Here is a 26,510-nt window from a genome sequence, read left to right as displayed (position 1 = left end):
GACACATACATGTTACAATAACAAATCAAGTGAGTTGACAGCAACAAGAGCATAAAATTTTAACATTTAATCCAAGGAAACATGTCTGTGTAACAAATAAACTATATCCTTGTAACTGGTTATATTTATTTTATTGTATAACATTCACTTATTTCTGTGGTGCAAAGGCAATTATAGAGGATTACACAAGTTTTTAAAAAGTTATTACATATTTACTGTCAGCTTAGTTTGCAGATTTGACTAATGCTGTCAAATGCAATTGCAGCACAATGTAATTCAAACAAAGTTACTTTTAATGTGGAGATTCTTTCTCAAATCAATAAAATTAAGTTCACAAAGAAAATGCTGGAAAAACTCAGGTCTGGCAATATCTGAGGAGTTAACGTTTCGAGTCCACATGACTCTTCTTCAGAGCTCATTAAATTAAAGTTAATGCTCAATTGGAAAGTTCCATCACTCCACCCAAAACTGACACTCTAGGATTCTATGGAGGAAGACCTGAAAATGAGAGCAACAATTGGCAGACAGCCTCAGGAGACTCATCCCAGTGGATCCTGGTCAAGCAATGTTTGCTTTTAAAATTTCATACAAGTTTTCAAATTCCTCCATGGTCTCATCCCTCACCATTTCTATAATCCCCTCCAGCCTCTCAACTTGAGAAATCATACAAATACTGTATAATGCTGTTGACTGCATTTTATAAACTTGATAAACCAACTTTTTAATTGCCATCTGAATTCTGTGGCACAGAAACTATGTCAATTGGTATCTGAGTCTACATCACAGGAACTGGTGCCATGCACCATGAATTGGCTTTTTTCCTCATCCATCAAATTGTAATATTTTTATGCTGCAAATGTAGTGGTGCAATGACAGCAACAAGTCATATGGGACTTCCCAAATATTGGCTCCAATGGTGCATCTCCTTAAACAATTAAGGAGATTTAAGAATAGAAGTAGTAACATAGGTGGGCACAGGGTGAATTAGAGTCAATTTGGGTACTGACAAGTAAAGAGGAAAAGAAAGGTTGGATCTGGAAAAAGAGAAACAAAGAAAAACAATTCATTTATTTTTCAAATACTAGGAACAAATTACTACCTACAATAGCGAGACTTCAATTTCAATTAGTTCTTTTCTAGGCCTCCAAGGTCAAGTGACATTGTCAAGACCACAAATCACATTAACAGGGTCCTAGATGGTTGCAGCAGGATGCCTTCATAGTTATAGCACAAATCCAACAACGTCTTGACATTGATTCAGAGGTTGATGGAAAGTCCATTTTTGCAATATTAATGATGGAATGACGCAAATCGTCCAGCAATTTTTGACATTTGTCAACTCATCCTCGTTACAAATTGCTGATTTTTTTTTAAACAAAGCCATAATTAATGGTGGATGCAGTGAACTCATTGTTTTGTCAGCAGTTCTGGGGCATTTTATATTTGCATCACTGAGTATAGAAGTAAACTGAAAAATAGGTGTTTGATTCTTTCACCTCCCCCTTTAAATCCTGAAGTGACGACATAGATCAATGATCAGAGGAAAGCTGTAAAATTTTCTTTATTCATTTATGGGATGTAGCCAGCATTTATTGCCCATTCCTAATTGTCCTTCAGAAGGTGGTAGTGAACTACCTTCTTGAACTGCTGCAGCCCATGTAGTGTAAGTACACCCACAGTGCTGCTAGGGAGGGAGTTCCAGGATTTTGACCCAGTGACATTGAAGGAACAGCAATATATCTCCAAGTCAGGATGGTGAGTGGCTTGGAGGGGAACTTCCAGATGGTGGTGTAACTGTACAAAAATTGAACAATTAGTCTCACCCAACGTGATATATCATAATTAATGCTTTACATAAGGGTGTCTACAATTAGCCAACCCCATTGTGGGGCTCCAAGTGCATTGTGTGATATACTACTACATTTCACAGGCAAGGGCCAGTTAAAGAATCTCAACTTTGGTAGAGTCACATATGATGAACATGAAGCATTCGCCATGAAATAACTCCTATCAGGAAGTTCCCCTCCAAAGAAATCGCGATCAACACTTCAAATAGATCTCTGGGTAAGGAAATCATTTGAATTCTTAGATTTTTGAGAAGGGGGTGTTTTTCTAGATGAGTCAAAAGGCCTTCCTCATTCATGCTTGGCAGCTAAATAGCTGACTTTCAGCAAGGAAATCAGCCAGTTTTCTGCCCTCTATCCAATAATTGGAAGTCCATGTATATGGGCACAAGGCGAGGACAGCATAGGAATTGGTTGCAATATAAAATATTATCTTAGTAATCTACATAATTACATTCTGGAGCATGAGAACATAAATTCTATGGTAAATTTGTCAATGGAATGCATCAGCCTCAATATGAATATACTTGTACACAACCTCTGAGTTCCCACATGTTTAGCTATTTATAGTAATTGCTGCCACACTAATGTCACAAATGTTTACCACACAGATGTTCAAACAAAATCTGGTATTGAATTATCAATGGTCCAATGTGATTCCCACTGATTTTGTTCATTAATCCTCATGCAATTCACACCTTGCACATTAATCTGCTGCACCAGCTATGGGTTTTTTTTTTTACAAAATCCATTAATTTGGGCGTTATCAACTAAGTTACATATCTCCATTACCCCCTACACCTCAACCCCCTCCTACGGCATCTCCCCATGCAACCGCAGAAGGTGCAACACCTGCCCCTTTACTTCCCCCCTCCTCACCATCCAAGGGCCCAAACACTCCTTTCAAGTGAAGCAGTACTTCACTCGCACTTCCCCCAATTTAGTCTACTGCATTCGCTGCTCCCAATGTGGTCTCCTCTACATTGGAGAGATCAAACGCAGACCGGGTGACCGCTTTGCGGAACATCTTCGGCCTGTCCACAAGCATGACCCAGACCCCTCTGTCGCTTGCCATTTCAACACACCACCCTGCTCTTATGCCCACATGTCCGTCCTTGGCCTGGCTGCAATGTTCCAGTGAAGCTCAACGCAAATTGGAGGAACAGCACCTCATCTTTCGACTAAGCATTTTAGAGCTATCCGTACTTATGACTGAGTTCAATAATTTCAGATCATGAACTCTCTCCTCCATCCCCACCCCCTTTCTGATCCCCCCCCTTTCCAATAATTTATTGTTTAAAAAATATATATTTTTCTTTTCCCACCTATCTTTAAATTTATTTCGATCTATTGTTTTATCCCCACCTTTTAGCCCATTTCAATCCCTTCCCCCCATCCCACCCCCACTAGGACCATCTGTTACCAGCTTGTCCTGCTTGCTATCCTTAATGTTCCCATTAGCATATTCCTTAGATAATATCACCACCATATACACATATTTGTCCTTTTGTCTATGACATCTTTGGCAATCTCTCCTTTGCCTCCACCTATCACTGACCTCCTATCCAGCTCTACCTGTCCCACCCCCCCTCTACCAGCTTATATTTCACCTCATTTTTCTATTTCCTTAGTTCTGATGAAGAGTCATACGGACTTGAAACGTCAACTGTATTCCTCTTCGCAGATTCTGTCAGAGCTGAGGTTTTTCAGGTATTTTTGTTACAGATTTCCAGCATCCGCGGTATTTTGCTTTTACCTTACATATCTCCATGCATTTCACACCCCGTGCATGCCATTTGCAGGTGATGCTTGAAAGGTATGAAATGCATCCAGCTTGAAGAACTGCATATAAATGGTTTATTAGAAAAATGGTTATGCGGTACACCATTCAAAATCAGATCACAGGAGGATAGAAAAAAGATCCAAACATCTTGCCCCAACATTTAATTAGATCCATGGGGGATCTCTAACCTAATTCCTTTTACCCCCACCTATATTCCATGTAGCATGATGTCCTTAACCAAACAAAGAGCCATCAATTGGTCTTTAAAATTTCAATCAACTCAACATAATAACTTTTCTCCAAAAGGGAGATCCTGAGTTCTATTACCTCCATGTGAAAAAGTGGAACCTCGTTTCATTTCTAAATGGCCTAGTTCTGGTCTTAAGAGTATGGCCCCTTGTTCTGGATTCCCCCAGAAGAAATTATTTTTTTCCCACATCTTATTGAATCCCTCAATCATTTTAAATACCTCAATTAGATCACCCCTTAACCATCTACATTTTTAGGACAAACAAACCAATTATATGCATCAGATATTGGCGTACAGCATTGGTTCAATATGGTGAAATTTGCTTGGGCAAGGGAAAAAGAAAACATTCTACAGCAATTTCTATAACCATGGAATAACAGGGCAGAATAATGATAACCAAACACTATATGCAAAACTTTACCTTTATTGCTTTTTTTAAAATGGATTTCCTGAACTAAAAAGATGGCTGCTATAAGTCACATGACCACAGGGTTGACCCTTTGTCTGGGAGCTACCCCCAGGAGTTGAGAACAAAATAAATCTTCTGGAATTTCACACTTCATTGTACAAGTCCCTCGTAATCAATGAAAGCAGAGGAAGTGCAGATGAACTGGCTCCCCCATCCTGAACTATCACAGAAGAGAAAGATCAAAACTCGTTTTACTGGAAGGAGCACTAATAGCCGATTTGTCTCTCTAAGGAGGAACAATGAAATCTTGGCTAGGAGCACAGAAACGAATTCCTAAGCTGCAATTAACCATTAATAGACCATATCAAAAGACCCAAGCCTCTGGCCTTTTAGACAGTTTCAGTATTGCAGCTTTAGGTCGCACAGGCAGACTGCTGCTTAACATCAACTGGACAGAACTCCAGCAGCCCAGTCAGGGTAAGCAGTCTCAACTCCATGAAGCCTGCTTGATTTTAAAAGTTTCTGATCAACGCTTGCCAAGTGGTCTAAACAAAAGGCCCATTGTGCAGCAACATCAGTCATTTCAAGAATTTTTGTATCGTTTAAACAACCAGAACCTCATCGGAACTGAATCCCACCATGAAGGATATACCCTCTGGACTTGAATTCATGTGAACTGGTATTCATTTTTTCTGTGGTCCTTGTACTGTAAAACTCCTTATTTCTACTCATACAAACAATGAGTCAACCATTCAGCCCCTCGAGTATTTCCAGCATACTCCATTTATATTATAGCAAGAAAGTCATCCTTGGAACCATCTCTAATTCAGAACTGCCCAGATAAACTAGAGAAGAATTAAAATGTGTGTGTCAAAGTTGAAATCAACACCCTATGTGAAAGCTATTTTAATAATCTACAATGCCAATTATTTGAGCTTCTATAATAAATGTCATTCTACCAGACTCATGTCAATCGCCCAGTCTGAACATCTCATACATAACAAGGGGAGATAAAAGGGTGAAACAAACTATAAACATATTAAACATTGCTTGGAGATCATAACAGCCAAAAACTTTACACACCATGAGTAAAGCATATGAAGATGTGAGAAGAGGCTCATCATCATTGACTATGAAGAACTCAAAACCTTCTCATAATACTGGTCTCTGTTTTACTCTACTTGGCGAATGAAATTGAATAGTTATGGCAATAGCACAAGCTTCTGGCTTTAATGCAGGATTGTGTTAAAAGTTATGCATTTAGTGCACAGTCACATCATTTAAGTGTCAACTGCACACTTGCAAAGATAGATATTCTCAGAAATTCCAGTTGGCTAAAGCCACACACTGAAGAGCTGAAACATCCACAAGTGAAAAAGAAATTGAGACATGGGAATGCAATAAGAGCATGAAACTCTAGAGAATTAAGGTGCATTCTATTCAATGTCTCCTCAAAAGGACAGCCCTCTTCTCATGCTAGGAATCAATCTAGAGAACCTTGATTATACACCCTCGGGCTCCTCCTTGGGTGAGGAGGTAAAAACTACATAATTGCAGCAAGACATCCTTACTCTTATACTCAAATCCCGTGTGCTACTTGCCTAACCGATTGATCGCTGTACCTGCCATTGTTGTACGTTGCAAAGTTACAAGGACAGCCAATTTTTAATTTTATTTATTCATGGGATGTGGGCTTAGCTGGCTGGACCAGCATTTATTCCCCATCCCTAGTTGGCCATGAGAAGGTGGTGGTGAGCTGCCGCCTTGAACCGCTGCAGTCCATGTGGTGCAGGTACACTCACAGTGCTGTTAGGAAGGAAGGGAGTTCAAGGATTTTGACCCAGCAACAGTGAAGGAACGCAAAAATATTTCCAAGTCAGGATGGTGAGTGGCTTGGAGGTGAACTTCCAGGTGGTGATGTTCCCATTTATCTGCTTCCCTTTTCCTTCTAGATGGTAGTGGTCATGGGTTGGAAGGTGCTGTTGAAAGAATCTTGGTGAATTCCTGCAGTGCATCTTGTAGATGGCACACACTGCTGCCACTGTGCTGTGGTGGGAGTGAATGTGGTGCCAATCTAGTGGGCTGGTTTGTCCTGGACGGTGTCAAGCTTCTTGAGTGTTGTGGGAGCGCCATCACACTCCTGAATTGTGCCTTGTAGATGGTGGACAGGCTTTGGGGAGTCAAGTGGTCAGTTACTCGTCACACTATTCCTAGCCTCTGACCTGTTCTTGTAGCCACAATACTTTATATGGCTAGTCCAGTTCAGTTTCTGGTCAATGGTAATCCCCAGGAAGTTGAGAGTGGGGGATTCAGTGATGGCAATGTCACTGACCATCAAGGGACAACGGTTGGCTTCTCTCTTGTGGGAGATAGTCATCGCCTGGCACTTGTGTGGTGCGAGTATTAATTGCCACTTGTAAACCCAAGCTTGAATATTGTCCAGTTCTTGCTGTTTTTGGACATGGGCTGCTGCAGAATCTGAGTTGTTGCGAATGGTGCTGAATACTCTGCAATCATCCCCATTTCTGATCTTATGATGGAAAGAAGATCATTGATGAAGCAGCTGAAAATGGTTGGGCCAAGGGCACTACACTGAGGAACTCCTACAGCAATATCCGGAGCTGAGATGATTGACCTCCAGCCACCACAACAGTCTTCCTTTCTGCTATGTATGACTGCAACCAGCGGAGATTTTTCCCTCTGATTCCCATTGACTCCAGTTTTGCTAGGGCTCCTTGATGTCACACAGTCAAATGTTGCCTGGATGTCAAGGGCAGCTACTCTTACCTCACCTCGGAAGTTCAGCTCTTTTGTCCATGTTTGAACCAAGGCTGTAATGAGGTCAGGAGCTGAGTGGCCCTGATGGAACACAAAACGGGCACCAGTGAGGTTATTGCTAAGCAAATGCCACTTGATAGAACTGTTGATGACTCCTTCCATTACTTTACTGATGGAGAGTAGACTGATGGGGCGGTAATTAGCCTGGTTGGATTTATCCTGCTTTGTGTGTGCAGGACATACCTGGTCAATTTTCCACATAACCGAGTAGATGCCAGTGTTGTAGCTGTACTGGAATAGCTTGGCTAGGGGCATGGCAAGTTCTGGAACACAGGTTTTCAGTACTATTGCCGGAATATTGTCGGGGCCCAGAGCCTTTGCAGAATCCACTGCCTTCAGCCGTTTCATGATATCACATGGAGTGAATCGAATTGGCTGAAGGCTGGCATCTGTGATGATGGGGACCTCCAGAGGAGGCAGAGATGGATCATCCACTCGGCACTTCTGGCTGAAGATTGTAGCAAATGCTTCAGCCTCATCTTTTGCACTGATATGCTGGGCTCCTTCATCATTGAGGATGGGGATATTTGTGGAGTCTCCTCCTCCAGCGAGTTGTTTAATTGTCCACCACCATTCACGACTGGATGTGGCAGGACTGCAAAACTTAGATCTGATCCGTTGGTTATGGGATGGCCCTATCATTTGCTGCTTATGCTGTTTGGCACGCAAGTAGTCCTGTGTTATAGCTTCACCAGGTTGACCTCATTTTTAGGTATGCCTGTTGCTGCTCCTGGCATGCCCTCTTCCACTCTTCAGTGAACCAGGATCGATCCCCTGGCTTGATGCTAATAGTAGTTGGGGGGCGGGGGGGAGAAGGATATGCCGGGCATGAGGTTACAGTAGCCCCCAGATGTTAATAAAGTGGACTTTGCAGGGTCGACAGGGCTGAGATTGCCGTTGTCATTTCCGGTGCTTAGGTCGATGCCGGGTGGTCTGTCCAGTTTCGTTCTTTTTTTGTGACTTTGCAGCGGTTTGTTACAACTGAGTGGCTTGCTAGGCCATTTCAGAGGGCATTTAAGAATCAACCGCATTGCTGTGGGTCTGGAGTCATGTGTAGGCCAAAGCAGGTAAGCAAGACAGATTTCCTTCCCTAAAGGACATTCATGAATCAGATAGGTTTTTACAAGAATCGACAATGATTCCATGGTTATCATTAGACTTTTAATTCCAGATTTTTAAATTGAATTCAAATTTCACCATCTGCCGTGGCTCTAAATACCAACTTATACTCATCTCACCTTTAAAAACCATTCTTCCTATTGAAGTACATAATATAACACTTACCCCCATTATATTCCACCTTCCAATTTCTTGTCAAATCACTTAACCAGTCTATACCCCTTTTGCAAGATCTTTGCATCCTCATTACAGCTTACTTTCCCACCTAACATTTTAGTCAGCAGACTTGGATAAATTACACCCCAATCCCTCATCCTAGTAATTGAAATAGGTTTTTTCTGTACCTCAACTATTTGCAATCTTTGCACCATTCTACTAGCTATAGCTTGCTATGTGAAAATTATCCATTTATGTTCTTTGCCCATAAACAAGACCTCAATCCAAGCTAATGTGCTATCCCAACCACATGGGCCCTAATTTTGCATAACAGCCTCATGTGGCATTTCCGTTTCTTACACCTGCGCTGACTGTGCCGAATTATATGATTTTTCAAATACCCCATTACCATGCTCCTTATAGTAGATTTTAGCATTTTCCCCTGCTGCTGATATCAGGTTAACGTGGCCTACAGTTCATGTTTTCCATCGTCATCATTTCTTGAATAACAGGGTTACATTTGCAACCTACAAAGCTATGGGGATCATTCTAGAATCTAGTGAATTCTGGAAGATTAAAGCCAATACATCCACCATCTCTGCAGCCACCAATTTTAAAACCCTAATATGTAGCCCATTGGATTTCAGTCCCATTAGTTTATCCAATACATTTTCTATACTAATAAATGCTTTAAGTTTCTCACTGTTGGTAGACTCTCATTTCCCATATGTTTTTTTCTTCCACTGTGAAGACAAATACAAAGGACAGGATTTTCCGCCCCCGCCCGCTGCCGGGATCACTTTGGTAGGACCGCCAAATCTCCCGCAGCAGGTCCCGCACAACGGGGCCAGAAAATCCCAGCCTAAATATTTAACATCTCTGCCATTTCCTTATTCCCCATTATAATTTCGCCTGTCTCTGCTACGGGACCCATACATACTTGTAGAAGCTCACAATCTTTTTATACTTCTTGCTAATTAATTTCTCATTCTATTTGTTCCCTCTATCAATTTTTATGTCATGCTTTACCCATTTCTAAATTCCAAATCACAGGTTTACTAATAAAGGTCACAGAACTGAAACATAAACTCTGTTTCTCTCTATGGTGTCAGACCTGAGGATTTCCACCATTTTTGGTTTCTCTAAAGTTTACTACTCTTTTTGGCAACATTGTAAGCCTCTCTTAAATTAATACTATACTTCTCTAGTTCATCCCAGTTGCATCAGCACATCTTCACCCATGCCACTTTCCCACAAAAGAACAGCACAAGCTGGAACCTCAAAAACATGTGCCCCAAATTTTATAGCTCCTTTTTCTTTCCTTCAGCATTTCTCCACTTCCCCTTCCTGTGTCTCTTTCAATGGCCCATCTGTTACCCATGAACCCACACATGGCTTCAGTCTCTTGTCCTTACTTTTTCGAGTTTCAGTCTTGTACTTTCTTCAACTACCCTACTTTTGACCATGGGTGTTTTGCTGACTGTCTATAAGTGCACATTGCAAGTTGCTTCAAACAACCACATCCTCATTTCCAAACAGGAACTCACATATACCTATGCCAATTTCCCACAAAAGTTCAACAGATGCCCTAACTTCTTCAAATATGCCTCAAAGCTTAACATATACAAGACATCTGGCCCAATTTGTCAGTTTATAGCAAAGTAAACTAGTGTGTTAGTGGATCATCAAAAGAAAGTCAACAAGTTCAGGTCATATTTGTTGCAGCTATGAAGAATGAATTTAGAGTGTAGCAACTGTCATCACAATGGCAGTGCTTAACAAGGTTGCAAAAACAACGACTGGATTATACTGTAGTGCTGAGTATGGATATGCAAGTTTCAACTAGCTTCCATTTTCAGGGTTAGATTCGGTTACCATGTTAAAAATGGAACGCTCTAATAATGACAGAATAGTGGCAGAATCGGACAGAGTCAGCATGGATTTACAAAAGGGGAATCATGCTTGACAAATCTACTGGAATTTTTCAAGGCTGTAACTAGTAGAGTTGATGAGGAGGAGCCAGAAGATGTGGTTTATTTGGACTTTCAGAAGGCTTTCAACAAAGTCCCACATAAGAGATTAGCGTGTAAAATTAAAGCACATGGGACTGGGGGTAGTGTATTGAGACGGATAGAAAACTGGTTGGCAGACAGGAAACAAAGAGTAGGAATACAAACAGGTCTTTTTCCGAATGGCAGGCAGTGACTAGTGGGGTACCGCAGGGATCGGTGCTGGGACCCCAGCAATCTACAATATATATTACTGATTTAGATGAGGGAACTAAATGTAATATCTCCAAATTTGCAGATGACACAAAGCTGGTTGGGAGGGTGAGCTGTGAGGAGAATGCAGAGGTGCTTCAGTGTGATTTGGACAAGCTGAGTGAGTGGGCAAATGCATGGCAGATGCAGTATAATGTGGATAAACGTGAGGTTATCCACTTTGGTAGCAAAAACAAGGCGGCAGATTATCTGAATCATTATAAATTGAGAGAGGGGAATATGCAACGAAACCTGGGTGTCCTCGTACACCAGTCACTGAAGGTAACCATGCAGGTGCAACAGGCAGTAAAGAAGGCAAATGGTATGTTGGCCTTCATAGCAAGAAGATTCAAGTACAGAAGAAGGGACGCCTTGTTGTAATTATACAGGGACTTGATGAGACCACACCTGGAATAGTGTGTGCAGTTTTGGTCTCCTTATCTGAGGAAGGATGTTCTTGCTATAGAGGGAGTGCAGCGAAAGTTTACCAGACTGATTCCTGGGATGGCATGACTGACATATGAGAGATTGAGTCGGTTAGGATTATGTTCGCTGGAGTTCAGAAGAATGAGGGGGGATCTCATAGAAACCTATACAATTCTAACAGGGCTAGACAGGGTAGATGCAGGAAGGATGTTCCTGATGGTGGGGGTGTCCAGAACCTGGGGTCACAGTCTGAGGATACGGGGTAGACCATTTAAGGACTGAGATGAGGAGAAATGTCTTCACTCAGAGAGTGGTGAGCCTGTGGAATTCGCTAAAACAGAAAGCAGTTGAGGCCAAAACATTGTATGTTTCCAAGGAGGAGTTAAATATAGCCTTTGGGGTGAAAAGGATCAAAGGATATGGGGAGAAAGGGGGAGCAGGCTAATGAGTTGGATGATCAGCCATGATCATAATAAATGGCAGAGCAGGCTCAAAGGGCCGAATGGCCTACTCCTGCTCTGATTTTCTATGTTTCTATGACACTTAAAAGGGTTTGGTGACAGGGTTTGTATTATCCTACTGTTAACTTATCTGCAAGTGTGTTCTTTATGATCGAGTGCCTGTAAACCTTGATACTGTCAGAGCATATCAAAAAATATTTATTTGCTAAAACAATTTAATGCAACCACATTGTTTTACAACACAAAAGCAGACATGACAAACATTTCCACAGCGCTTTTAACATACAGAAACATCCCAAAGTGCTTCACAAAGGAGGATTGGGACAAATGGGAAGAGGAGAATGAAAAGTGAATTCTAAGTAATAGTTGAAACAATCAGGAAGGCTAACTAAAAATAAGTTTTAAGGACATGCTTGAAGGTGGAGAGCAAAGTAGCAAGGCAGACGGAATTAGAAAAAGGAATTTTACAGTGCCACACATTATATTTGAAAAGAGTGGAAGAGTGGAGCAGAAATGCTGTAGGGGAAAGATCAAGCTGGGTGTAGGGTTGAAAGAAGTTGCAAAGCTCTGTGGAGTATGATAAGCTTATTAATAGAGTCTAACCCATAACCTCACTAAATAAAGTTTACATCTTTACCTTCATTGAGGCCAACCTGCTCAACAATGTGATCCCTATGTGATCGCCACACAAAGTTCTGTGGCTACCATCTCCAAGTTCTCTCAGGTAAGCAGTTTTCCTGGATATCCATCTCTATACCATCCAGCTGTGTTCTCATATTTCTCACCATTTCCGGTACAAATTCTTGCACCACACAACACTGACTACTAACTTGGTCCAACTCAGCAGCACTTTTGTGGCTGCACAATCGCACATTGTCTCTTGTTCTCTAGCCTCTTCATAGGTTTCAATACATTCAACCAAGCAACCTCCTCCACCAACTTTCCTCTATGGTAGTATCTTCTTTAGTTCCACTCTGACCTGTCAACATAGCTAGCACAGATTTTGATATATCCTATCCATACCTACATGATCATCTCTGGCCCCTTTCTAATCCTTGTCTACACAACTTGCCTTTTTAATATTCCCTTCCAGTGAAATTAGAAAACCTAATAACCTAGTTTAATTTTCTTTAATTGAAAGTCTGTTTCTGAAAATGCAATGAATAAACTGAAAATGCTTCATCCACAATAGGACTGAAAAAAGTAACATTTTCCCTGCTCAGAGGTATTGCAGCTTATAGGTCAAATGACCAGTAGCAACGATAGCCATTTCTCACTTTCAGCAAGAATGCCAACAACATTTACCTAGTAATTATGCTGAATGGCACTTCCAGGATTTAACTAAGGGATTGGGATTTTAATGAAGGAAAATTGGTCATTCTGCAATATCATCTAGCTCCTAATGTTTTACTTTTCTGATCACTTATTATTTCATTTCTATCTCTGGCTTTAGTTCCTTTTGATTCAGTTTCTGGCCTAGTTTCCGTAAACGATTTAATTCCTTTTACTAGGCAGTCAACAATAACAGAAGAAAAGTTCCTAGAGGAATAGCAGATTGGGAAATGTTTATTTTACTGCACAGATGAATGAGATGTTATTTTCATGTAAATTATATTGAAATTTATTTGGTAAATCACTTTCTCCTTTAGTCTGCTTTCACTCTCTCCCTACCCATCTGTCACAACTTGACATTCCCTTCTTCTGCGTTTTGAGACATAAAGTGTAGGCCATGCTTTTAAAATTCACCTTATTTGCAGTAGACAAACGAGTCATGACAATCAGTTCACTTGCTTTTAGTTCGCCAGCTACCAAAGGCACCCAGTGAATATGTTTCAATGCTGAAATTAAGGATACTTCCAATAAAAAGCTTAAATGTTTCTACTCGCGCAGACCTCCAGCAAATTGCATAGAAGACAAACATAAGCAGGTTATTGCCTTAACCTGAAGTTAGCTATATGGTGACCATAATTTTTCTTACCATAATGGCTATTTCCTGCTTACAGACTTGGAGGTCATGTTCGCTGTTTACATACATTCGTTTCAGAGCACATCTTACACCACTGAGTGTTTTAGCTAAAAACACTATTGCAAATCCACCTAAACAAATGAAAAATAATATGATTAGAAACATATTACAGATAATTAAACTCTGTTTTTGTTTTGCAGACACATTGCAGTTTTAAATTTTACTATATACCTGCTACGTTGTCACATAATTAATAAATACGCAAGACACTTTTAAAATATTCATACTGCATCTTTTACTTGGGTGTCTGGACTATCTACCAAACTAATGATCTATATTAACCATGGTAATTATGTATCAAGGCCTAGGCAACAAAATTAATAGTTGATCTAGCTCAATAAAATCAATTTTAAATAAATCTCACTTATAGCTTCATCATGAATGTTTCTGGAAAGGATCAGACTGCAAATATTTATCAGGGAACTTAAGTAAAAGGAAACCAGCACCTCTGAGTGCGCATGTATGTAAATAGAGCCCTTCTGTTTTGTTTATCCATTTCTCAAAATGTTCGTCATCTACCATCTATTCAGACACGCCTTATAAGCTTGTCCTGTATTTGGTTTTCATTACTGTATGACAGAAATTCATGCCATATGTTTACACATCCCTCTATCCAAAAAAATGCTATACCTGCCTTGCTCATTTAAATATTATCCGCCAAGTATCAAGTGCAAATCAATGACTTTTCTAAGTAATATATCTATTATTTCAATATAAATAAATCAAAAGACATAACTCAAAATTGAGGAACTGCTCAAGTTAACAAAGCTAAAAAAGTACTAGACTGCAGAGGCTCAAAAGGACAGCTCACCACCGCCTTCTCATGGGTGCATGAGAAATGCCAGCATTTGGCCTAGCCAGTGACGCCCACATCCCACAAGTGAATAAAAAAAATTTATTGCAGTTATTGGTATAAAATTGGTAGATAACTGTTTGCATTGCCTCTGGTGAGAAACAAATTCTGTTGCCCTCCATTTACATGACCATACACACAATTATATTTTAATATGTCTAACCAGTGAATGTGGCAATTTAACTGCAGATAGGTAAAAGATGTTCAGGAGGTCCAAGCAACTTTACAACAACTTGTATTTATATAGTGCCTTTAACATAGTAAAAAGTCACAATGTACTTCAGTTGCTGCATTTTAAACTGCTTAGTTTCCAAAAAGAAGTCACTTGAGACTCCCTCCAAATTTCACACCACCACAAGAGCAAGATCAGAAACCTGAGCTTAATTCCAAATTTATAACATAACTCCACATTGAGCAGATACACACCAACAGCTTCTGCAACCCTTTTAAATAATTTATTCCATCTCCCATTCAAATAGCTATTAAAGTGCATTCACACTTTAAGTGCACATTTCCGATACTATTCCCAAAACTGAGACATTTTGCTGTTCAAGTTGCTGCCAGTTAAATGGAATCCTGCCAGTTAAATGGAATCCTGCCAGTTAAATGGAATCCTGCACACAAGTTCAAACAGACACAAGGTCAACATGTTGTAAAAAAAAGTTCTTATATTTGAAATTTTCTACAAGTGGTACTTCACCCTATTAACACAATTTGTTAATTCGCACAAGTAATGCTTTGAATGTATTTGCAACAAGAGGAGCCTTATGTCAACAAAGAAACGGGTCATGTCAGGTACAGAACTAGTAATTTGAGACACTAGTGAAATGCAGCATTGTTGCTTGTGATCATTTGATGAACAAAACTTCCATAATTGATCCTTCAACTTCTGTCATTCTATTCTCTACACATTGCAGCAACAAATCTTATAAATAATTTCATATATGAAAAAGGATCATAAATCAAAGGTTTCCTATTGGTTACACATACATAACACACACAATATATTTTATAAATATATATTTATAACTCTCTTGAACACTGTACATGAGAAGCTTCACAATAGTTCTTTGCATTCTACTACCCCGAACCTGTACCTCATGTGGCTCTGATGAACACAGTGGAAATCTGGAACTCTCCTGTAAATGCTGATCCATTGAAATTTTAAAGACAGAGATCGTTAGCTTTTTTTGAGATGTGTATCCGAAGAAATGGAGCAACGACAGCTACAAGGAACTAAGGTACAGATCAACCAGAATCTAAATGAATTGCAGAACATAATTGAGAGGCTGAATAACTTGCTTCTGTTCCATGTTAAACAGGAATATTCCAGCAGATGCACAATAAATTCAAAAGCAAGAGCCTCCCCATCACAATTAAGAGTTGGAAGAGATGCCAGTTTTTGGTCAAACTTTGTCTAACCAGGTATCTTCTACCTTTCACCTCAGTACCATTTTCTATTATTTAAAAAAGGTTGGAGGATTGCATTCTAACCAGAATGCAATTTGCATGCTTGCCATTTGATTGTGGAACTCTGAACACAGGCTGACCTTGGGTGCAGTTATCTTTGTGCTTTGTAATCCATAATTTCTTCTAGCAACAATTTAATTTTTGTCTGCACTTCGTAAAACAAAAGATGTAATGAACACATAGGAAAATGCAAATATAGGCATAGGAAGAAAAAGACGGGCTTTTAGCAGGTACAAGGGGAGCAAGTCAGCAGAGGCATTAGTGGAGTACAGAAAGTGCAGGGTGGGGCTTAAGAAAGCAATTCAGAGAGCATAGAGGGGATATGAGAAAGCTCTGGCTGGGAAAGGTAGGGAAAATCCCAAGATATTCTATAAGTATACCAATGGGAAAAGAATAACCAGGGAAAGAGTAGGGCCCATTAGGGACCAAGGGGGCAATCTATGGGTGGAGCCAGAGGACATCGCTAGAGTGTTGAACAAATACTTCACATCCGTCTTCACCCAAGAGAATGAGGATGAAGGTATCGAACTCGGGGGGAGAGAGACTGCGAGATTCTTGAGCAAATTGAAATAGGGAGTGACAAGGTATTGGAGGTGTTGGCAGGCACAAATTAAAAGTGGACAAATCTCCAGGTCTGGATGATTTGTGTCCCAGGCTGCTGAGGGAGGCAAGGTAGGAGATCGCAGGGGCTCTGACACAAATTTTTAATTCCTCTCTGGCCATGGGGCTGGTGCCTGAGGACTGGAGAACAGCTAATGTGGTTCCGCTATTTAAGAGTTGTAGAGATACGCCAGGGAACTACAAACCAGTGAATCTCACGTCAGTGGTAGGGAAACTATTGGAGAAAATTCTGAAGAGGAGAATCCATCTCCACTTGGAGAGACAAGGTTTGATCAGGGATAGTCAGCATGGCTTTGTGAGAGGGAGGTCATGCTTAACAAATTTGATTGAATTTTTTGAGGAGGTGACCTGGTGTGTAGATGAGGGTAGTGCAGTTGATGTAGTTTATATGGATTTCAGCAAAGCCTTTGACAAAGTCCCACATGGGAGACTTATAAAGAAGGCAAATGCACATGGGATACAGGGTAATTTGATAAGGTGGATTCAAAATTGGCTTAGTTGTAGGAGACAGAGGGTGATGACAGAAGGATGCTTTAGTGACTGGAAACCAGTGTCCAGTGGCGTACCACAGGGATCTGTGCTGGGTCCCCTATTAAACGTCATTTATATAAACGACATTGGTAACTATGTGGGGGGTAGGATTTGTAAGTTTGCAGATGACACAAAGATTGGCTGGGTGGTTAACAGTGAGGTTGAGTGTCTTGGGCTAAAGGAAGGTATAGATGGGATGGTCAAATGGGCGGATAAGTGGCAGATGGAATGTAACCCTGAAAAGTTTAAGGTGATACTTTGGAAGAAGTAATTTGACAAGGAAGTGTTCAATGAACGGCATGACACTAGGAAGTTCTGAGGAACAAAGGGACCTTGGCTTGTGTGTCCGTTGATCTCTGAAGGCGGAGGGGCATGTTAGTGCAGTGATGAAAAAGGCATATGGGACACTTGCCTTTATCAACAGAGGCATAGATTACAAAAGTAGGGAGGTCATGCTGGAGTTGTATAGAACCTTGGTGAGGCCACAGCTGGAGTACTGTGTGCAGTTCTGGTTGCCACATTATCAGAAGGATGTGATTGCACTGGAGGGCGTGCAGAGGAGATTCACCAGGATGTTGCCTGGGATGAAACATTTAAGTTATGAAGAGAGGTTGGATAGACTTGGGTTGTTTTCGTTGGAGCAGAGAAGACTGAGAGGTGACCTGATCGAGGTGCAAGATTATGAGGGGCATGGACAGGGTGGATAGGGAGCAGCTGTTCCTCTTAGTTGAAGGGTCAGTCACAAGGGGACACAGGTTCAAGGTGAAGAGCAGGAGGTTTGGGTGGGGTGGGGGGGGGGGCGGATGTGAGGAAAAACATTTTTACACAAAGTGACTGTCTGGAATGCACTGCCTGGGAGGGTGGTGGAGGCGGGTTGCCTCACATCCTTTAAAAAGTACCTGGATGAGCACTTGGCATGTCATAACATTCAAGGCTATTGGCCTAGTGCTGGTAAATGGGATTAGGTAGGTAGGTCAGGTGTTTCTCACTTTTCGGTGCATACTCGATGGGCCGAAGGGCCTCTTCTACACTGTAACTCTGTGATATGTAGAAACCGTGGCAAAAACCTGATTCCCTTATGCCACACCTCCCACCATCCCCCGCAAGAAACTTCCAATCCAGACGTTTCTGGGTCAATTGCCAATTCGTTTCTGCACCTGCAGTTTTTAGAGGCCCAACTGATTTACAGAAGTTGAATACTTCAACAAAACAGATTGTGGAGGACTGCCAAATAGACTTACTAGCAACTTAAAAGAGGTTTTAGTATTCCACAAGTAATAATTTAAAAGCAAAGTCCAGCAATGCAGTAACTTAACAAAATTCCACCTTTTCCATTGGAAGGTTACTCAACAGGAGACTGAAATCCATATGGAAGTCATATAGGATAATGCTGCCAACAATTTGCATTTATATAACATCTTTAATTTAGAAAAAGTGGTGAATTTGTAGGGCTGAAGGAACATAGTCTCAATCCTTTGTATCCTCTATGGAGAGATTTAAATACAAAGATGAGAATTTTAAATTTTAAGCATTGGGTGACTTGGGCAGTTGCACAAACAAAATTTGGTATGGCATTGGATACAGACAGCAGAATTTTTGGATGGTCAGCAGGTTATGGTAGATGGGAGGCAAGACAGGAGCACATTAAAATAATAGTGAAATCTGGAGGTGACAAAGGTACAGGTAAGGATTTCAGCAGTTGGGCTGACACAGTCAGAAACAAGCAACGTCAAAGATGTATAGAGTCATAGAGGTCTAAAGCATAGAAAAAGGCCCTTCGGCCCATCGAGCCTGTGCTGGTCAAACAAGTACCTAACCAATCTAATCCCATTTTCCAGCACTAGGCCCACAGCCTTGATGCCATGGCATTGCAAGTGTACATCCAAATAGTTCTTAAATGTTATGTGGGTTTCTGCCTCTTCCACCCTTTCAGGCAGTGAGTTCCAGATTCCCACCCACCCTCTGGGTGAAAAATTCTTCCTCACATCCCCTCTAAACCTCCTGCCCTTTACCTTAAATCTATGCCCCCTGGTTATTGATCCCTCCAACAAGATCCCTATCTACCCTATGTTTGCCCCTCAATTTTATACACCTCAATCATGTCGCCCCTTAATCTCCTCTGCTCTGGGGAAAATAACCCCAGTCTATCCGATCTCTCCTCATAATTACAACTCTCCAGCCCAGGCAACATCCTGGTGAATCTCCTCTGCACTCACTCTAGTGCAAACACATCCTTCCTATAATGTGGATTCCAGAACTGCATGCAATACTCTAGCTGTGGCCTAACCAGCGTTTTATACAGTTCCAGCATAACCTCCCTGCTATTATATTCCATGCCTCGGCTAATAAAGGCAAGCATCCCATATGCCTTCTTAACCACCTAATCTACCTGTCCCGCTATCTTAAGGGAGCGGTGGACATGCACACCAAGGTCCCTCTGATCCTCTGTACTTCTCAGGGTTCTACCATTCATCGTGTATTCCCGTGCCTTGTTTGTCCTGCCCAACTGCATCACCTCACACTTATCGAGATTAAATTCCATTTGCCACTGATCAGCCCATCTGACCAGCTCGTCAATGTCCTCCTGGGTTAATCTAAGGCTATCTTCCTCACTATTTACTACCCCACCAATTTTCATGTCAATTGCGAACTTACTGATCAACCCTCCTACATTCAAGTCTAAATCGTTTATATATAGACACCACAAACAGCAAGGGACCCAACACCAATCCCTGTGGAACCCCACTGGACACAGGCATCCAGTTACAAAAACACCCCTCGGCCATCACCCTCTACTTCCTGCCACTCAGCCAATTCTGGATCCAATTTGCCAAATTGCCTTGGATCCCATGGGCTCTTACCTTCGTTAACAGTTTCCCATGCGGGACCTTATCAAAAGCCTTGCTGAAGTCCAAATAGACCGCATCAAATGCATTGCCCTCATCTACACACCTGGTCACCTCTGAAAAATTCAATCAAATTGGTCAGATATGACGTCCCCTTAACAAAACCATGCTGACTGTCCTTGATTAATCCCTGCCTCCCCAGGTGTATATTAATTCTGTCCCTCAGAATTGCTTCCAATAGCTTCCCCACTACTAAGGTTAGATTGACAGGCCCCCAGTTCCCTGGTTTATCCCTTCCTCCCTTCTTGAACCACATTGGGTGTCCTCCAGTCTTCTGGCACCTCTCCTGTGGCTAGAGAGGTATTGAAAATTATTGCCAGCATCCCTTCTATCTCCTCCCTTGCCTCACTCAATAGCCTGGGATATATTTCATCTGGGCCTGGAGATTTATCTACTTTTAAGCCTGCCAGGCCACTTAGAACCTTCTCCCTTTCTATGCTAATTTCTATAATTATATCACAGTCCTTCTGCCTGATTTCCATACCTACGTCGTCCCTCTCATTTGTGAACACTGACACAAAGTATTCATTTAGAACCCTGCCTACGTCTTCCGGCTCCACACACAAATTACTACTATGGTCCTTAATGGGCCTTACTGTTGCCCTAGTTATCCTCTTACTCTTAATGTACTTGTAAAATAACTTTGGATTTTCCTTTATTTTACCTGCCAATGTCTTTTCATGCCCCTTTTTTGCTCTCCTAATTTCCTTTTTAAGATCCCCCCCTACACCCTGTTTTTTGCCCTCGGTGCCTGCCATAAGCCTCCCTTTTTCTTTATCCAATCCTGTATATCCTTCGACATCCAGGATTCCCTGGATTTGTTGGTCCCACCCTTTGTCTTTATTGGAATATGTTGGCCCTGTACTCTCCCCTATTTCCTTCTTGAATGAGTCCCACGGCTCTGACACAGATTTACCTAAAAGTAGCTGCTCCCAGTCCATTCTGGCCAAATCATCTCTGATCTTATTAAAATTGGCCTTCCCCCAATTTAGAACTCTGGTTTCTAGCCCATCCTTGTCCTTTTCCATAACAACCTTGAAACTAACAGAGTTACGATCACTATCGGCAAAAAGCTCCCCCACTGATATCTTTACCACTTGCCTAGCTTCATTCCTTAAAAGTAAGGCCAGGACCGCCCACTCTCTTGTAGGAATTTCTATGTACTGGCTTAAAAAGCTCTCCTGGATGCATTTGAAGAATTCTGCTCTCTCTGTACCTATCACACTGTGACTAACCCAGTTAATGCTGGGGAAGTTGAAATCCCCACTACTACTACCCTATTATTTCTACACTTCTCTGAAACTTGCCTACATATCTGCTTTTCTATTTCTGACTGTTTGGAAGCCTATAGTACACTCCCAGCAATGTGATTGCTCCTTTTTTGTTTTTAATTTCTACCCATATGGTTTCATTTGAGGAGCCTTCTAAGATGTCATCACTCCTTACTGCAGTAATTGATTCCTTGATCAATATTGCGATACGCCCTCTTCTTTTACCTTCTTCCCTGTCTCATGTGAAGACCCTATATCCTGGAATATTGAGCTGCCAATCCTGCCCCTCTGTCAACCAGCATGACAGCATACTTCCATGTGTTAATTTGTGCCCTCAACTCATCTGCCTTATTCGTCAGACTTCTTGCATTAAAATAAAATAAGCTCCCTTGTGCATTAACTGGCCTATAATTTCTATGCCTTCCAGACTCACTTGCCCTCTCTAATTTTAGCTGTGCATCTCCCCCTGCTGAAGTTCCACTTAGGATCCCATATTCCTGTCAAGTTAGTTTAAACCTCCCCAACAGCACTAGCAAACCTCGCCACAAGGATGTTGGTCCAATTCCGGTTCAGGCGCAACACGTCCACCTTGTACAGGTCCCACCGCCCCCAGAAACAGTCCCAATGTCCCAAAAATCTAAAGCCTTCCCTCCTGCACCATCTCTCCAGCCACACATTCATCTGGGCTAATCTCTTATTTCTATACTCACTAGCACGTGGCACTGGAAGTAATCCAGAGAAAACTGCCTTTGAGGTCCTGTTTTTTCATCTGGTTTCCTAGCTCCCTAAATCCTGCTTGCAGGACCTCATCCCTCTTTCTACCTATATCGTCGGTACCAATATGTATCACGATACCTGTCTGTTTGCCCTCCCCCTTTAGAATGCCTGCAGCCGTTCAGTGACATCCTTGACCCTGGCAGCAGGGAGGCAACATACCATCCTGGAGTCACATCTACTGCCACAGAAACCCCTTACTATCGAGGCTCCTACCATATTGCTCTTCCCCTCTTTTTCCTCCCCCTCTGTGCAGCTGAACCACTCACAGTGCCATGAGCATGGCTGCACTCCCCAGAGGAACCATCACTCTCACCGTTTTCCAACACAAAAATGGTTCTTGAGCGAGATGCACCCTGGGGATTTCCTGACTACCTTCCCAACACATTTCTTCAGACTGATGGTCACCCATTCCCTCTCTGTCTGCACTTCCATAAGCTGTGGGGTGGCCACGTCTAAAAACATGCTATTCACGAAACTCTCAGCCTCGCAGATGCACATCAGTGCCTACAGCTGCCGTTCAAGCTCCGAAACCCAGAGTTCAAATAGCTGCAGCTGGTGGCACTTCCCGCACACGTGGTTGGTCAGAGAGCAAGGAGCATCTAGGACTTCCCACATGTTATGTACTGCCTACAACATGGGACTGAGCTGCCCTGCCATGCCTCTAGTTGAAAAAAAACTAAGTTAAATACAGTAAAAAAAAATTAAATAATTTATGTACTTTAAATAAAATCTAGAACCCTTACCTTTCCTTCGCTTAATCTATTTTAAACTGGAGGAAAAAAACTGGAGAAAAACACTTACCCACTACTCACCAATCAGCTCTCACCTTTGTCACTTTTTAAAGCTTCCCTGCACTCGTGCTGGTTCTGATCACTCTGCCACTCTCTCGTGCTATCTTGTGATGTCACTCTTGTTACTTACAAGAAGAACTGACTGCAGGACGCTCTTCCCAGACTGCTTCACCGCGATGCTGACTGCAGGGCACTCTTCCCATGCAAGTAGGCATGTGACAGAGGACAATGGATAAGAAGCTCAGCTTGGGTTGAATAGGATACTGAGGTAGGGAATAATCTGGTTGAGCCAAAGAAGTAGTGACCAGGGGTGGTGATGAAATCAGTGGTATGGAGTTTGTGGTGAGAGCCAAAGCCTTTGATGTTCCCAAATGGAGAAAACGCCCTCATTAAAATTTGGATGCTGGACAACAGTCTGAAAACAGAGGCAGTAAAGAGGGTCAAAAGAGGTAGTGTAGAGCTGTATGGAATAGTTATATGTGGAATCAGACACCATACTTAGAAATGATAGTGGGCAGCATGAGGAAGAACAGGGGAGGGGGCCAAGGATAAGTACTTTTACCTGCAATGCTCTGCGCTCCTCTATTCAGGCCTCTTATGCATTACTTATTTTCATCTTTCCTTCCTCCTTTAAGACATTCCTTAAAACCTACTTCTAACCAAACTTCTCATTATCTATCCTAATGTCTCCTGCGGCAGGTGTCAAATTTATTTGACAATGCTCCTATGAGGTGTCTCAGGATATTTTACTATATTAAAAGTGCTATATAAATATAAGATGCTGCCGTGTGGTGCCTTGTAAGGCAACAGTGCATGGGCAGAAACAGAAGCAAACTAGGATTCTAAACTTACAACCAGACTGGAACTGGTAACAAAGGATCAGAGCTTGTGACATGACCAAAGACAATTTCTGCCTTCCCAATATATTGTGAATTTTAACTTCCCGAAAACAGGCCAGTTGTAAATGTTAAAAACTTTTCAATCTCAAGCCTAGCCCCAAACCAGGAGGCGGCTTGTCCATTTAAATACAGTGAGACAAGGCCTCACATTTAACTTTCCTTACAGGTTTAACCCTGGCTGGCTGGGTTTCCCAGGCTTTGGGAAACATGGTACCTCAAGGGAGGCAAGGACAGCTTCAGAAAAATGGTGTGCACCCTTACAGCACTGCTTCTGGGCCAGGAGGAACAAGAGTGCTTCCCTCTGGCCCCAAAGTCTTACTACCACCACCGCCTCCCCCCCGCCACCTCAGACCATCTGTCTCCTTTATTAATGCAGAATAAACATTAAGATTTAAAAGTTTCTGCACAGTGGAAACAAAAACATGCTCTAGAAACTACAGGAGAAGAGTGAGTTTTCTAGCACTCTAACAAGTGGATCTTAGCTTTAAAAAAAATTCCCTTCAAATTGTGTTTCTTCAAACTCCTACTTTTCAAAAGATCGGTATGGTTTCACAAATGCACACTGCAAGAGGCCATTCATTAAGTATGACCCAAGACAATGTGTTGTTGAGAAGTTAATTTAACCACTGGCCTAATGTTGCTTCAATGACATCCACATACATACTTTCCTGAAGGAAATCAGGAGTAGGAACAATGGTTGATTTTTCCTCTCCATCTGTGCTGCAGCCAATCAACTTTGTAAAAAAAAAATCAATGCTTATGCATAAACTGCAGCAAAAACTTGTTTTCCATCCCCCCACCCCTCTACTGTTACTCCTAGTTGAGATCAGCTAATTCAGCAGGGATGAGGAATCAAAACATGGATCTTTCGATGTGTTTGCGATAGAGAGGAAATCAGTGCTGCATTTTACTCAACAAGTCACCACAGCACTGGATAGGGATCATGGGAGGCAAGTTCAAACTTCCCAGTGCTTTTTATATGCAAGTGTTATCAACGACTTTGGCCAAGGAGCAAAACAGTTTGAAAAAAACATACATGTCAATTAAAATTAAAATCACACTCCTAAACTTTATTGTGCAGAAGCACATCCAACATGTTGAGTCAAAAATGAGTTTTGCAGAGCAGGTTCTCTCAGTAAATAAACCTGAACACTACCTCATATTGGTAGAGTGCATTATGTCCTATTCCTCTACAGAATACACTATTTTACCCCAATATATTTGTAGTCAGAATCAATCCTTTAATTCACCTAGTCTCACTTCCCTCCATTGGGCTGAATCTTACCTATGTCGGGCGGGCTGGGCAGCAGCAGAGCCAATAGCCACCCGCAGTCCCTGTTAATAAGCTAAATTACTTTCCTAGTGGCCTTAATAGGCCTTTGACCGTTCGGCCGGCATGCATCCGCCAAACGTAAAATCGAAATGACACCTATGACATTGGGACACACACCCAATGTTATCTCACATCCTTTTACACATCGCCGTGTCAGGCTTGACCCCGCACTCTGACAGCAATATTCTGGCCACTGTTTCAGCAGCGATTGATGTAAATGTTAGCCTTGCACCTCAAAGTCCCACATGTAGTCTGAGAAACTGGGCCAGGTTTCAGGTCGGCATCAACATACAGCAGCAAGCTACTCAGTTCACCCACATACAGGATCAAAATTTTGGCAAGAGTATAACTTTGCTTTCAAGTTAGATTGATGTACTTGCATATTTTCATGTTGCTAAAATCCATGATTGGGAACAAAATAATTGAGTAACTGAAAAAGCATCAAGGAGTCAGCATGGTTTGTGAAATATCTAATTAACCTAATAAGATCTCTATGATAACATCTTATGTAAGAGACGGAGGTAAAATTGAGGCACATGAATTGGGAGACAACCATATGACATGGATAGGACATTAATTGGGAGTTAGGAAGCCGAAAATTGAAATAAATTGTCTTCTGAAAAGCAATCGGGCTTCAGCTTTTCACTCTATACAAAATGACTTGGATTTTGAACTAGAGTTTGGGAATGGTGCAATTGGAACCATCTCCCACTATTCAACTGTACTCCTGAACAGCAGTTTCTATAAGCCTCTTACAAATCAAACATTAACCTTTTGTGTATCTATTATGATACAGCATACCTCTGAGTTAACAATCAATCTTTACTGTTGAATTAGGTGGGACACAAGAAAAAACCAAGAGAGATATGAGCCACATAATGGAAATCCAGATGTTGCCAAGTTGTATTTCTGATTAGCAAATGAAAACTGAGTAGCAGACAGTCATAGGGCATCTGATCCCAAAACTCACTCACACTGTACATGCATGCTTTAAACTTTTTTGCCATTTGTTGATTTCCGTCTTGCTATTCTATTGAAGTGAGAAAGTGCTTCAGTAATTGTTACTGATGGGTGGCTGATCATTTTCATTAAATATATTCTGTTTGTGTATGAATGATTTTGTCCAGTTAAACAATAACTTTTATTGTCTTTAATGTAGCAAAATGTCCCAGGTACTTCACAGGAGCATTAATAACGAGCCACAACAGATGACCAAGAGCCATTTACAGAGTCTCCTTGAGTTATATTATGGGTCTCTGATAATGAAAGAAAATAAAAAGCCAAAATTAACATGGATGTCAGGCACCCAGACTCACTAGGATACCACTGCAAATAAGGAATTGCAGTTAGAGACAGTTGAAAAGTCAGGGTTTTTTCCATTACTGCTAAGCTTTGGGTCAGCTCACAGAGGCCTTTGACATAATGGGTTCTTTAACATAGATAGTAATGGATTGTTTCAACTAGTTGGTGTGATACTTGAGGTGT

The 26,510-nt window shown here is 41.5% G+C and overlaps 1 protein-coding gene across 5 annotated transcripts in view; it reads right to left on the bottom strand.

The window, feature by feature from the left end:
* Positions 1-26,510, bottom strand: part of LOC121270832 (AP2-associated protein kinase 1-like) — a 114,582-nt gene that overhangs the window by 45,768 nt on the left and 42,304 nt on the right. For 3 of the 5 annotated variants that reach the window (XM_041176310.1, XM_041176311.1, XM_041176312.1), the window contains one exon: positions 13,526-13,644. In XM_041176310.1, coding sequence (XP_041032244.1) covers positions 13,526-13,644 — 119 coding nt within the window. Of the gene's footprint in view, positions 1-13,525; positions 13,647-22,814; positions 22,893-26,510 lie in introns of those variants that run through there. The other 2 variants (XM_041176313.1, XM_041176315.1) reach the window with 2 other exon arrangements.

Source organism: Carcharodon carcharias, chromosome 28 (assembly GCF_017639515.1).
Source record: "Carcharodon carcharias isolate sCarCar2 chromosome 28, sCarCar2.pri, whole genome shotgun sequence".
NCBI classification, from domain to species: domain Eukaryota; kingdom Metazoa; phylum Chordata; class Chondrichthyes; order Lamniformes; family Lamnidae; genus Carcharodon; species Carcharodon carcharias.
The sequence above is the reverse complement of the archived record's forward strand: the minus strand, read 5'-3'. Positions and strand labels throughout refer to the sequence as shown.